General features: G+C 35.1%; 1 protein-coding gene across 3 annotated transcripts in view; it reads left to right on the top strand.

The window, feature by feature from the left end:
• The window catches only part of RNF13 (ring finger protein 13), a 32,702-nt gene extending 23,402 nt beyond the window's left edge, over positions 1-9,300 (top strand). For all 3 annotated transcript variants that reach the window (XM_035566430.2, XM_035566429.2, XM_035566428.2), the window contains exons 8-10: positions 3,094-3,187; positions 6,983-7,063; positions 7,825-9,300. In XM_035566430.2, coding sequence (XP_035422323.1) covers positions 3,094-3,187; positions 6,983-7,063; positions 7,825-8,189 — 540 coding nt within the window. In that variant the 3' untranslated portion in view covers positions 8,190-9,300. The remainder of the gene's footprint in view (positions 1-3,093; positions 3,188-6,982; positions 7,064-7,824) is intronic.
• The last annotated feature ends 2,900 nt before the right edge of the window (positions 9,301-12,200 follow it).

Raw genomic sequence — 12,200 nt, 5'->3', positions numbered from 1 at the left:
GAAATGTTTCTTTCTGTGCTAGTGTTGTTTCTGCTGTCAGTTATGTATTTAATTAAAAATTCTGGGCACATTAGGCACAATCAGAATTACAGCAGCTTTGTGGAACCAGCATAGAGAAGTGATCTACTAGAGAAAATGTAAAATCTACCAATAGTTTGTCTGATCTTCTGGTGATAACCTTGATCATTCCTCATTGTCCCAGTTAGTTAGGAGAAAGTATAGCCCTATCTTTGTATTCTGAAGGTCAACAGATTGAGGGTTGGAGAGATGGTAGTTACAAAGGAAGGGCAGTCACCAGGGATAATGTTCTGTGAACATCTGTTGTTTTGATACCATTAGAATTCTGACTTTAGCTGCACTAGCTGTCTGCTTACAGTGCACCTGAGTTATAAATTCAAACAAGATATTGGTTATCAAAGGAATGGAATGAAGAAGAGTATCAAAGTCACCATATTGCATCCTATCAAACTACTGTGAAGCACTGATCCGTCGTTTTCCAAAATAATACTAATTACAAAATGAAGAGAGTCAGTAAGAATACTTATGGGGCTTCTTGTTTCAAGAGAGATTTAGATTACATTTAAAGAAAAAAGTGAAGGAGTGCGGACATGATAACTGTAGTCATGAGGAGTGGCAGCTTGACTTTTATCATGTGCACCGTTGTGGAAATTCAGGAATAAAAGAGATGTGTTTTACTCTCAAGGTATTTCTTCATATTTTATTTCAGTTTTTTTTTTTTAACCGGTTCAGCTGCTTTTGTTTTTAGGTGATGATAAATCAGTTGCAAAAAATTACCTCATGCACTTCAGAGCTGTCATCTTCTAGTCAGGAAATGGACTAAATTTTATACTGCTTTGCACCAATCACATTACCAAGGAACAAAAGCTATGTAACAAACACAAGGCTGATCCATCTGAAAGGTCACCTCTCTTTAGAATTGCAAATGCTTTTCCCTTACTGTGAAAACAGCAGTTGTCTGCATCAGAAGTGGCAGTAAAAGTGTTACAGGAGTGAGATAAACAAATTTCTGAAGTGTTTGTCTTTAGGGCAAATAAGGAGTAAGTGAGCCATAAATACAGATTATTTTAAATTTGCCTTTTAAGAGCTTTTTTCCATCTGCATGCTACTACTCTGAATTAAAACAATTTTTCATTTAATGTGATTTTGAAAGTTGTACTTTACTGATAGTTCTTCTCTATATATGTATTTAGAATTTCTGTATGTGCAATCTAAAAGAAAGAAACCAGTGCTAGGTAGGATTGGCTATGAGAGAAGGAAATAAACATTTGGTGAGGAAAGTCAGAGGCTCTTAAACCTGTTTCTAATTTTCTTGCTTGTCCACTGTGAGGAAATTTAGAAAAAAAAAGGGGGGGGGAGGGAAATGTCTGTAAAGTATGATTAAAAATCTATTTTTCTAAATACAAAATTTGTGAAATATTTTCCAGTTAAAATCAAAGACTCTAAGAGACCTGAATTTCTCTTCTGCTAGTATCAATAGGTAGTCAGTGCTGAAAATGAACGGTCTTTTCCATGTCTTAGAATCGTATTGTAAAGGAAAAACAGACAGGAACCAGGAGAAAATTATCCTGTATGTCTGCAAGTCAGGGCTGCCTGTACTTTGTAGTTGGGACAGATATTTGGAAGTTTTTGAAAACAGATTATATAAGTTTGAAATACCAAAATCCATCTACACAGCTTATAATAAACTGTGAGAAAAAAGGGGAAGAGGTATTTGAATGCATTTTCCAGAGTGTAGTAGATTATTTACCTATATGTACTAATCCTACGTGCAATGTGAAATAATATCCTGTATGCTGAAAGGTCAAACACTATGCAAGTATATTGAAATGTTGAAATACTTTTCAAAGTAGACTTAATAAATGAAAGCACGCATTAGGTGTTCCCATGTGAAAAATGCTGTGGTTGAAACCTGTTATGGAATCTCAAAAATAATCTTACTCAATTCATTTACTTAATGCAGACAGTGAACGTGATCTCAGGGAGATTTCAGATAGGATCTTGTCCGTGTTCATTTGTGGTTTCTGCCCTGTTTCTTTTCAGGAAGTTTTGTTTTTAACTAAGAAATCAATGCAAGACTATCTGGTTGTTAGTAAGTGAATTATACCAGAAAGACTGCAGTCCATATGTGTAATTCATCATGTAGCTGAGGTAAAAAGAACCTGAGTGAACAGATTAGTTCCAAATACGCTTAAAAATGAAGGACAGGTATGATGCAGAAGGATAAATAAGTTACTTGTTCTCCCCCTCTCCCTCCCAAGAATACATTTATACTTAACTGTCTTTTAAATCTTTTGTGAAAGTGCAACAATACCTTTCAGGGATTCCTAAAGTGAGAGAGATTAATGCTGTTTATAATGTTAATACTCACTCAGTGTTTACCTTATCCACAGTGTAGCCAAGTGTGTAGTACCTCTCTAATTTTCAAAAGACTTGTCAGCGTGTATGCATAGGTTAAGGCTACTTTTTTGCTGTATTTGGAAAAAAAAAAAAAAAAGTCATTGTGTTAGGACTAGAAACCAAATGGAAATAGGCTTAAGGACTGTAAAGAAAATGGAAAACAGAATCTTTAGTATGGTTGAAGACAGCAAGTGACATGGCTTGAAGTAGACCCCTTCCCTGCTTCCCAGACTACTTGCAATACTATGGAAACAGTTCTTGTAATAATTCTTTTGGAAGAAAAATTATTTTCTATAATTATTCTTTTCGAATAATCTTCAAAAAGAGCTGTAATAATCTAAAACTGCCATAAGTAAGACCTGTCAAGCTTAATGGATTGTATTTTGCCCTGAAATGTGCCATCTACTGTATGTAGATCTCAGTAGGGAATCGCAGCAATGGCTATTATTTTATATATAGAGAATATTATCTTTTTTTTCTACCCTTTCCTAAAAAGATTGCATGTCATTTCAGTTTCAAGTGCTGTGGTCCATCCTCGAGAAAAGGGAAGAGGTAGTTCAGCTTGAGCCACAGTTCCCTTTTCACTAACTTACAATGAAGGCTCATAAACCAAAACTTTTATAGTTCTTTTATTGTTTTAAGTTACTGTTCACATTGTTTAATGTCTGTTTCCAGATCACAAAATTTGTGCAAGACAGACACAGAGCAAGAAGGAATCGGCTTAGGAAGGATCAGCTTAAGAAACTTCCTGTACATAAATTTAAGAAAGGCAAGTGTATTGTTCTTTGTCTAATTAGAACCCACTGTTATAACACCAAATATCTCTAAATGGAGGGGTTTTGGAAATAATTTTGAGTATGCTTGAAATAATAGTAGAGTTTGAAGTGAAAGCATACACAAAAAAGTGTTTTGACCCTGCTCTCACTGAAACAGAGTTCTAACATTTTGTCACTGAAGCAGAGTGGACATCACATGCATAGTGTGGGTAAAAAACAAAAACATTGCTTAAAATGTCAAAAAATCATTACAGAAATTCCCCAAAACTTCTTTGCTGCTCTGTCATTAACAGTGATGACAACAGTCAGTCACTGTAGTGCATCATACCTATAATTTGTCTGGAATTGGATAAATACTAATGGCATGTATGTTGCCTGATGTGGTAGAGACTATAAAAGCAAAGATATCTTGTGGGTATAATTTACCTGCTTTTCTAGAGGAGTGTTCCCGTCATTGAATCACAATGCTTCTATGAGGGCAAGAGTGATTGAAATCGAATGCCAAAATATTTGTTGTTGTGATTCTTTGTAATAATTCATTGTATGCAATATCTAATGATGAGATAAGAAATAAAGCTGTAGCAAGTTAATTTATTGAATGAAATAAAAAAAACTGCACCGAGACCTTCTCTATTGCAGTCTGCTTCTTAAAAGTAGAAATAATCTTTCTTCTCCATTTTGATTTTTAAATGTTACCATCGTATCATCCAATTGTTCATTCATAAAAACTGTTACAAGAACTAATGCTGGAAAGACTATTTAATTGAAATCATTGATTACTACATGACAAGTCCTCAGGGATTTGCTGAGGTATGAATACTGTGTTAGGGGATATGCTTGGATTCAAGGATAGAACCACTTACCAGTCTTTGCCCTTGATAAAGCCAACCTACATTATTAATAATATTGCTCTCTGTGCAAAACAGATGTTCAGTTTGAGTGGATACAGTTTTTGTGCAATGTTAGTCAACCTTATTTCAAGGAAACAAACAAAACACTAATTGACACGTTGCCCTTTGCAGGGTTGACCAAATTGCTATGGATACAAAATTAACTTGAAAAAAATAATTATCTCGAGCCAATAAAGTTAATATTATTTTTGCTTTCTTTTAGTGATTCCATGTGAAATCTAATTGAAATAAAAATACAAAGTGGGAGAATGCGGGGGGGACGACCAATGCATGGCTTTGAGAAAGCCAGTTAATGCATTTTTCAGTTAATCATATGCATGTGTGCATCTGTAATTACTATCTCGAGATTACATGACTAAGTGAGTGCACGAAGACACCTTATTTGTTGTTTTCCATATTCTTCTACCTCTTTTCCCTTGCTGAATCTTACACAAAATGAACTGTTTGGAGCTCAGTCAGTCATCCTAAAGCAAACCTGTCTTTGAATATCCAGCTATTCATTGCATTTAGTGGCTTATGCAAAGCAGAACAAAAAGCATGTTTTATTTCAGAGCTTCTGCACTAGGCCTATGACAATACTAGCAATACTTTTTTTTTTTTTTTTTTTTTTTACTAATTTCAGTAGGCTTTAGATAAGGCACTTTACATTTCTATGTTGTGTAGAGAGTCCAGTAACAAAAGTGGCATTGACTCATTGACTGTCTTTGCATAGTAGTAGCTTTTTTTTCCTTTTTTAACCTGGTCAGTATGCGTCATTTGTGAAATAGCTTCTGTGCAGTTCTAATCAACAAGCCTGTCACCTTTGAGTAATCCCACAGAATGCAATGCATGCTGTGTCCAAAATCTGTTTTTTACACTGAACGTGTTTTGTGGCAATTGTTGTGGTTCGTCCTTACCAAAAGGACTATGTTTTGGCCATATAAAAGTTAATGGGAGTTGATACCCTTTGTGAGGTTTTTATAACAAAAGCAAACCTAGCAAAAAAAAGAAATCCATATAATATTCCTATAATTTCATCATTAGGAAACCTGAATACTCTGAAGAATAATAGTTTAGAAATAATATCGGTTAGAAATGTTGTGAGTTGGTATGTATTGTAGAATACAACTTATTTTCAGAAATATATTATTTCTAAACTACTTTAACTTTATACTAAAATGAAATTTAGGCCAAGAATGAAAAGATTTTAGATCTTACCAGCAATGAAATGGCAGTGTAACCATTCACACCTGCAGAATAGAAGGTATTGTAAGTTTGGTATTGTAAGAAGATAGACTGCTGGAAAAGAAAAGAGATATGTAGACACATTATTAATAAATTAAAAACTCATGAAGTTAGTTTTCCTACATTCAGTGTCAAAGGTTAGGATCCTAAATGTGTGATAAAGTATCCAGAATTTTGGAGTTGCTATGTCTATGAGACTTAGTGGAGCTGTTTGGTTAAGTGCTTAAATATGAAATGAACTTAATTACAGGCAGTCAGCTGCCCAAAGTTGTATACATGTATATGCGGGGGGGGAAGCCCCATGTGTGACAAATAATAGGCTGTAGGAGTACATATAATTTTAAGCAAAGACATCTTTAAGTATGATGAATATTGAATTTTTATGTATATACATTTATATGGAGGTTGATGCATACGATTGAGAAATAATGGGTAGTAGTTGTATTTAAAAATCTTTAAATCTTTTAAAAATCTGCTCCAGAGTATGCACGGTTCTGCAGTTTACTAGTTATTCCTAAGCTGATTTTTTTTCCTGAAAATGGGATTGTAACTGATCTAATTACTGTTCGTTACTGACCCATCTACCTAACTGCATAGTACAGTGTAGGTTTAATAGACAAAGCAAGTCCTAAGGTCTGCTAGAGTCTTGGCAGTTTTTTCTGGTGTTTTTTCTTTTTCATTTTAAATTGTTCATAAGTATACAACTATATGGAATGTATCTGGATGGATAATTCTGTTTCTGAAAATACTGTATTTTTGTCAAGTAAAAGAGAATTTTGCTTACTGAAGATGTTCCACTTGCAGAGTTTAAGCAAGATATTTTATCTTATGTTGTACTTTACATCTTATTATGTAAAATCTTACGTTCTTTGAGAGGCAAGTAGTCATGGAGGTGAAAATAACTTGGAAACTAATTAACTAATTTGGAAAGTAGTAGAGGCTCCAAGATGCACAGAGAAACCATATGAGTCTCAGAGCGCTGGGGAGGGCTGGCAGTTCTGGTCTTTGCTACTGTGTGGGCTTGTCTTCCTGCACCAAGCCAGGATGAGAGCAAGAATCAGTGCGTTAGTTAATTTCTCTAGTAACTTGTTGGGGAAATGTAGCAGCTGGACTATACCTGATGGAATCCGGTGGATGCAGATGAAGCAGTTGTGCAGAGGACCTGTTCAGATCTACTGTGCAATTGAAAGATGGGACCCAGATGTTGGGATGGGGTAGGCCTTGAGTACAAGTCCATGGCAAGAACCAGGAAAATGTTGCAGTTAGCCAAGACGGTGTCAGATAGTTTCACGGCCTCTGTATTTGAGAAGTTCAGCATAGTCCTTACTGAGAAAACTTTTTTTTTTTTTAACTGGTCTAAAAGTGGATGCTTTACAACTGTGTCTTTTTTAATAAGAATGAGAGAATATTACAATAATAGCACTTCACACAGTTGAAAATATTTTTATTAACCTGAGTGGAAAGTGATTATAGTCCGTATAAGGAAAGAAATACAGTAAAGTCAACAATAGAGCTTCAAAGAACCTGCCCATTGCAAGGTCAGGGAAGACCAGTAGTTTCTTCAGCCCATGAAACTAACAGAGAACCTATATGCGTGTGTTTGTCTGTTGCAAATCTTTTAAAGTTAAACATATTCTCAATTATGTGCTGTAGGAGATGAATACGATGTATGTGCCATTTGTCTGGATGAATATGAGGATGGAGACAAGCTCAGAATCCTTCCATGTTCTCATGGTAAGCAGCTGTATTTTAGGTCTGGTATTTGCATTAAAATAGCTATCTAAAACACCACGCCTAGAAATCGCAGTTTATTGACAAATCTGTAAAATTTTTCATTTGCTAATATTCCTGAGCACATACACAAATTATGAAAAGAGCAAACTTTTTTTTTTCTTTTTAAAAGGGAAAAAGGCTAGCATTACCACTCTGCATTTTTCTTTGGATATGCATGTGGAAAAAAAAAATCTGGGCTTGACACTGTCCCCTAAATGTCTGTTTTTAATCGGGAAGTACATTTCAGAGTTCCCTTTTACATAAAACTAAGCTTTTACTTTCTCCAAGACAATTAAACCATAAAACTTAATTTAGTTGATTACTAGTGACATAGACAATGTGGATGAATGGTTATAGTCTGTCCTGTAGCCTGAAGCTGTACAAATCATTGCCTTGACTGCACTTGGAAGCCAATGTTGACGATTTTATCAAATGTGGCCCATTGTAGGGCTGCTCTCAGATTGATTCAATAGAGGAAATGGGTATTTACTGCATTATTCGTCATAATGTTAATGGTCCATAATTAGGTCCTAGATCCTAATCTATTAGGTGTTTTGTACATAAGGATATACAGTCTACATGCCAACAAACTTTTAAGTAAAATTCTCAGTATGAGTTAAATTGTAAAATGCTTCTGTTTTACACAATATAAATACAATTTAGCAGGTTTAATTGTCCTTTTTCCTTAGATAATAATGTACTTGTATTTTGTTTTCTAACAGCATATCACTGCAAGTGTGTGGACCCATGGCTGACAAAAACAAAAAAAACATGTCCTGTTTGTAAGCAGAAAGTGGTCCCTTCTCAGGGAGACTCTGACTCTGAAACAGACAGTAGTCAAGAAGAAAATGAAGTATCTGAAAATACCCCCTTGCTTAGACCATTAGCCTCAGTTAGTACTCAGTCCTTTGGGGCTTTGTCAGAATCTCACTCCCATCAGAACATGACAGAGTCCTCAGAATATGAGGAAGATGACAATGACAATATTGATAGCAGTGATGCAGAAAATGGAATAAATGAAGAAAGTATAGTAGTTCAACTACAGCCCAATGATGAAAGGGATTATAGAGTGACAAATATTGTTTGAGACTACTATTGATTAATAGTGTATGAACAAAAGAGTTCTTAAGGTCATACTTTACAAACATTTATGTAGGTAATATATTTTAATTTGTAATCCATCTGGTTTCTTCAATAGCGGTTCATGTAGTAGTACTATTGTTTAATCATTACAAATAGATTTATTTTTGATTCAGGTATTCAGTCACGTGTTCTTAAAACAAACAGTTTAACTGGACTTGACAATACTAATGAATAATGTTAATAGTTTATATAACTAGAAATATTACACAGAGTACTTTAAATGTCAGTGTCTGTTGAAATGGGATTTAGCTGGAAATAATTTTCATCCTTTTTGTAGCTACAGCTGGGTCATACCGATAGCAATATTTATTATGTGTATGGTATGTGTTAACCCTGAAGCCCAACAAAAAATGTATTTGCATGTTTGTATAGAGTTTGCCTAAAAGCTGTCACCACTACTGAAAAAAAAAAAGGTAGAACAGATCAATATTCTATATGTTGATGTATCAAAACGAAGCAGAAGAAATTCCACGTTTATCTCAAAGCACTGATTCCAAATAATCCTTCGGAGTTTGCCACTCTAGTTGAGTTTAAGCAGTCCTCTTGAGCAGTTCCTAGGATAAGGAAACTTAGAATATATATATGTTTAGTTTTAAGTGGTTCACAAGGTAAGATTCATCCATAACATGTTAATTTAGCTTTGTTTGCTACGATGTAGTCTGGTTTTCAGTGATGATGTGGGAGTTGGGGAGAGGGTGACTAAAACAGGGAAGGTTTTGTTCCACATAGAATTTTAGGTAAGTATTTTATTGATCCTCAACTCATATACCTCTTACTAAAGAGCATTTTATGCTACATTAATCTGCTAAACTATGAATATAGAAAAATTGTTCCTTTCAAATACCTGATTTGAAAACAAGTGCTTATAACTATTAAACAGAACTCAGTACTTACCAGTGTATCATGAAAAAAGTAAATTATATATAATACTTCTGTAACTATGTAGAAAGTAACAGCACATGTATAATCAAAATGCAGAGACTTTTTTTATATGGCCTTGAATAAGGAAAGCTTGAAAGAATGTTAATAAATGTTTTCCACTTTACGTATCAAAAGGATTTTATTTAACTTACACCTTACATTCATTGTGTACTTATACATGTATTACCACGTAAGGTTAAAGTATTTTTAAAGATCCAGAACATAGAATTGTGAACATCCCTTAGTAACATTAACCTATATTGTACTATGTATTGCAGTACAAATTTTATACTGATCAACACTATGCAGTGGGACTAAGCTACATCGAAAACAATTTTTGTTCATTTAGTTTGATGAGAAGCTTGAAACAGTCCAGGTCTGTACATGTAATCTGTATAGGGGAAATAAGACCAGAGTACTATTAATTTTTCCTGCCTGCTGTGCCAACACCTTTACAGCTGAAGACTAAGTGTTTGTGTTCTGAAAGTCAGAAAGTGCCAAATCCTGGGCTGAGGAGATTACAGGTGAGGTGTTTCCATTTGTTATTTCTGACCTAACGTGCAGTGCAGCTACATACCCTCCTTCCTTACACCTGGTAGTGGAAATCAATTCTCTTGGACTGGTGAACAGCAAAGGGGGTTTCATTTTCAGAATGAGGCATGGTAAAAGGATAACGAAGAATAATAATTAATATACAAACCACTGCCAACAGCAATCCATGGGGTAAACACAATGTATTAGATTTTGCTGTGTAAAATTCCACCTCAAATGGCATATGTCTAGTTAAGACCAAATATGAAAACCTAAGCTGTAAGATGTTTCTTAAAATAGGTTCCTGCTGTTAATATGTAATGAGTGCATGTGTTTATTCATAATTGCATTTTAGGCACCCCAAAACTTGAAGAGACCCAGAACCATGAACAGAAGTCAACTTTTTAACACATGCTACATTTAACACTGAGTGTAGTATTTGCTGCAATGACAAAAACTGAAAGGAGACTTCAGTTTCTCATGTGCCACGCTCCATCCTATACAGAGAAAATGCAGGCAGCAACTGATACTCTGTTTCCATCCCAAGCCTACTGTATGTTTCAAAAAATTGTCCAATTTCCTAATGCTATTAATGTAAATTTCATTTCAGCAGGCCTTGGTAGTAAACACTGAGATGGCATTTCTCCCCCACACCCCTCCCCCTGCCTTGCACCAGAGGTAGTTTACTCATCTGTTGCCATTGCCAGTGAGGATGTGAATGAAAAGATCAGCACTTCATTAAAGGAATCTCTGCATTTCTGAGTATGACTTGTATATTTCATTAAAACTTGCTGGATAAATCTTCTGTCCCAAAAGGCAGTGTCTTCACAAACCTACAGGAAAAGATAAATCTGGATTTTTCTTTGGACTATGGCCTCCTAGTTTACCATGTGAAGGCGCATTGTTTCCTCACCTTGCCACAAACAGCTGACTACCAGTTGCTTTTTAAAAATTTTTTCCCCCTTTATTATAAGCCCATCAATCCAACTTCAGTCTCTAGCTATGTTCCAAATAGCACACTGGTACTTGAAAGAGGTTCATGCTTGGTTACCTAGCTGAAAAAAGTTTCTAGTAAATAGCTATAACTACTGTCTGAATTTAAAATATTTCATGAGTCCTCTGAGGTGTATGTCTACATAAAATAGCATAGTATCATTGACTGTTATCACAAAATGTAATTATTTGTATGACCAGTATAAATAGCTTCTTATAAGTTTGAACCAAACCTTTCATTACATAAGCAGAATAAACTACTCTGAAAAGACACCAAAAGACAGGAATTAAAACTTACCCTTGAAAGGAAAGATAAGTGCTCATTTGTTGAGAGGTGGGAAGAGTACAGGAAAAAGTGACAAGTCTGACAAGTGTTTTTCTTAACAGGTCACCAAGGAATGGAGAAAAGATTTAATGAGCAAAACAAACCAGTACATAATACTGTAAGAGCTCCAGGGCAATGTGTGAATGAACAGTAATAATGGGACAGCTATGTGTAAAATAGTAGAACAGAGTATTAAAACAAAATGCAATTCCTTCTGTAAATAGTTAAATTCAGTAGAGGCAAGAAACATCTAACAGAATTCTAAGTACCATTCATTATAAAAATGAATTTAGTGAGAAATCAATATAATGACCATATAAAAGGCGAAGTCCTAGTGGCTGGTATAATTGAAACCTGTCTGTGAATGATTAGGATGGAGAAAGTGAACGCACTGGCATTTAACTTCAGAAGTGTGATTTCAGAGAAAGTAAGGGACTAATTAGAATGGCCTGGAAGTCAGCATTACAATCTTGTAAAGTCCTGGTAGTCTGCACATAAATTCAGCTCTCCCTCATCTGCCAGTGTGTGCCATACAGGGGCATAAGGAACTGGGGATAGAGCAGGGAGAAGTGAATCTTAAAATAGCGAAGCAATTCAGTCAGTAGTGAATTATCTTCCTTCCTGAGTTTGGGAAGAGAGTGAACAACTTTAGAACTACCCTTAAAAACGCCCACCCACCCCAACTTTAAAGCAATTCTGCCTCTTCTCTGCATTAATTTTCCTGAGTGGTGAATTGTTAGTAGTGGTACGACCTAATAAACTGTTACCTCAGAACTGGCTGGAGCAGTACTTATATCACAGAACATTAACTGGCAGGTTAGACCCTGAACAGTGTAACGCTGCTAATCACCAAGAAAAGGGCAATAAGTACATTGCTGTGCATGTGACTTTGCTGTCAATAGAATTAAACTGATAAAGTCTAAGATAAAGTATTTTATTGTATCTCTTTTAGTACCTTTCTGCAAGGAGGAAAAAAAAAAACAACCTTGAATGCAAAATGAACCTATGTCAGAAATTAAGTTCTTAGCACTGGGGAATTTAAGTTGTTTTTAAGTTGTGTATAATCTGGAAATTAGTAGAGGGGTTAAATGTAATGGAGTCAAATTCGATGAGCATTTAGGCTATTCAAGAAATATACTTTAGGTAGATCCTGTTAAATAATGTGTGCAGACACCATTTTGCTGT

Source organism: Cygnus atratus, chromosome 9 (assembly GCF_013377495.2).
Source record: "Cygnus atratus isolate AKBS03 ecotype Queensland, Australia chromosome 9, CAtr_DNAZoo_HiC_assembly, whole genome shotgun sequence".
NCBI classification, from domain to species: Eukaryota; Metazoa; Chordata; class Aves; order Anseriformes; family Anatidae; genus Cygnus; species Cygnus atratus.
Note: the sequence above shows the minus strand (reverse complement) of the source record. Positions and strands in the feature narration are given on the sequence as shown.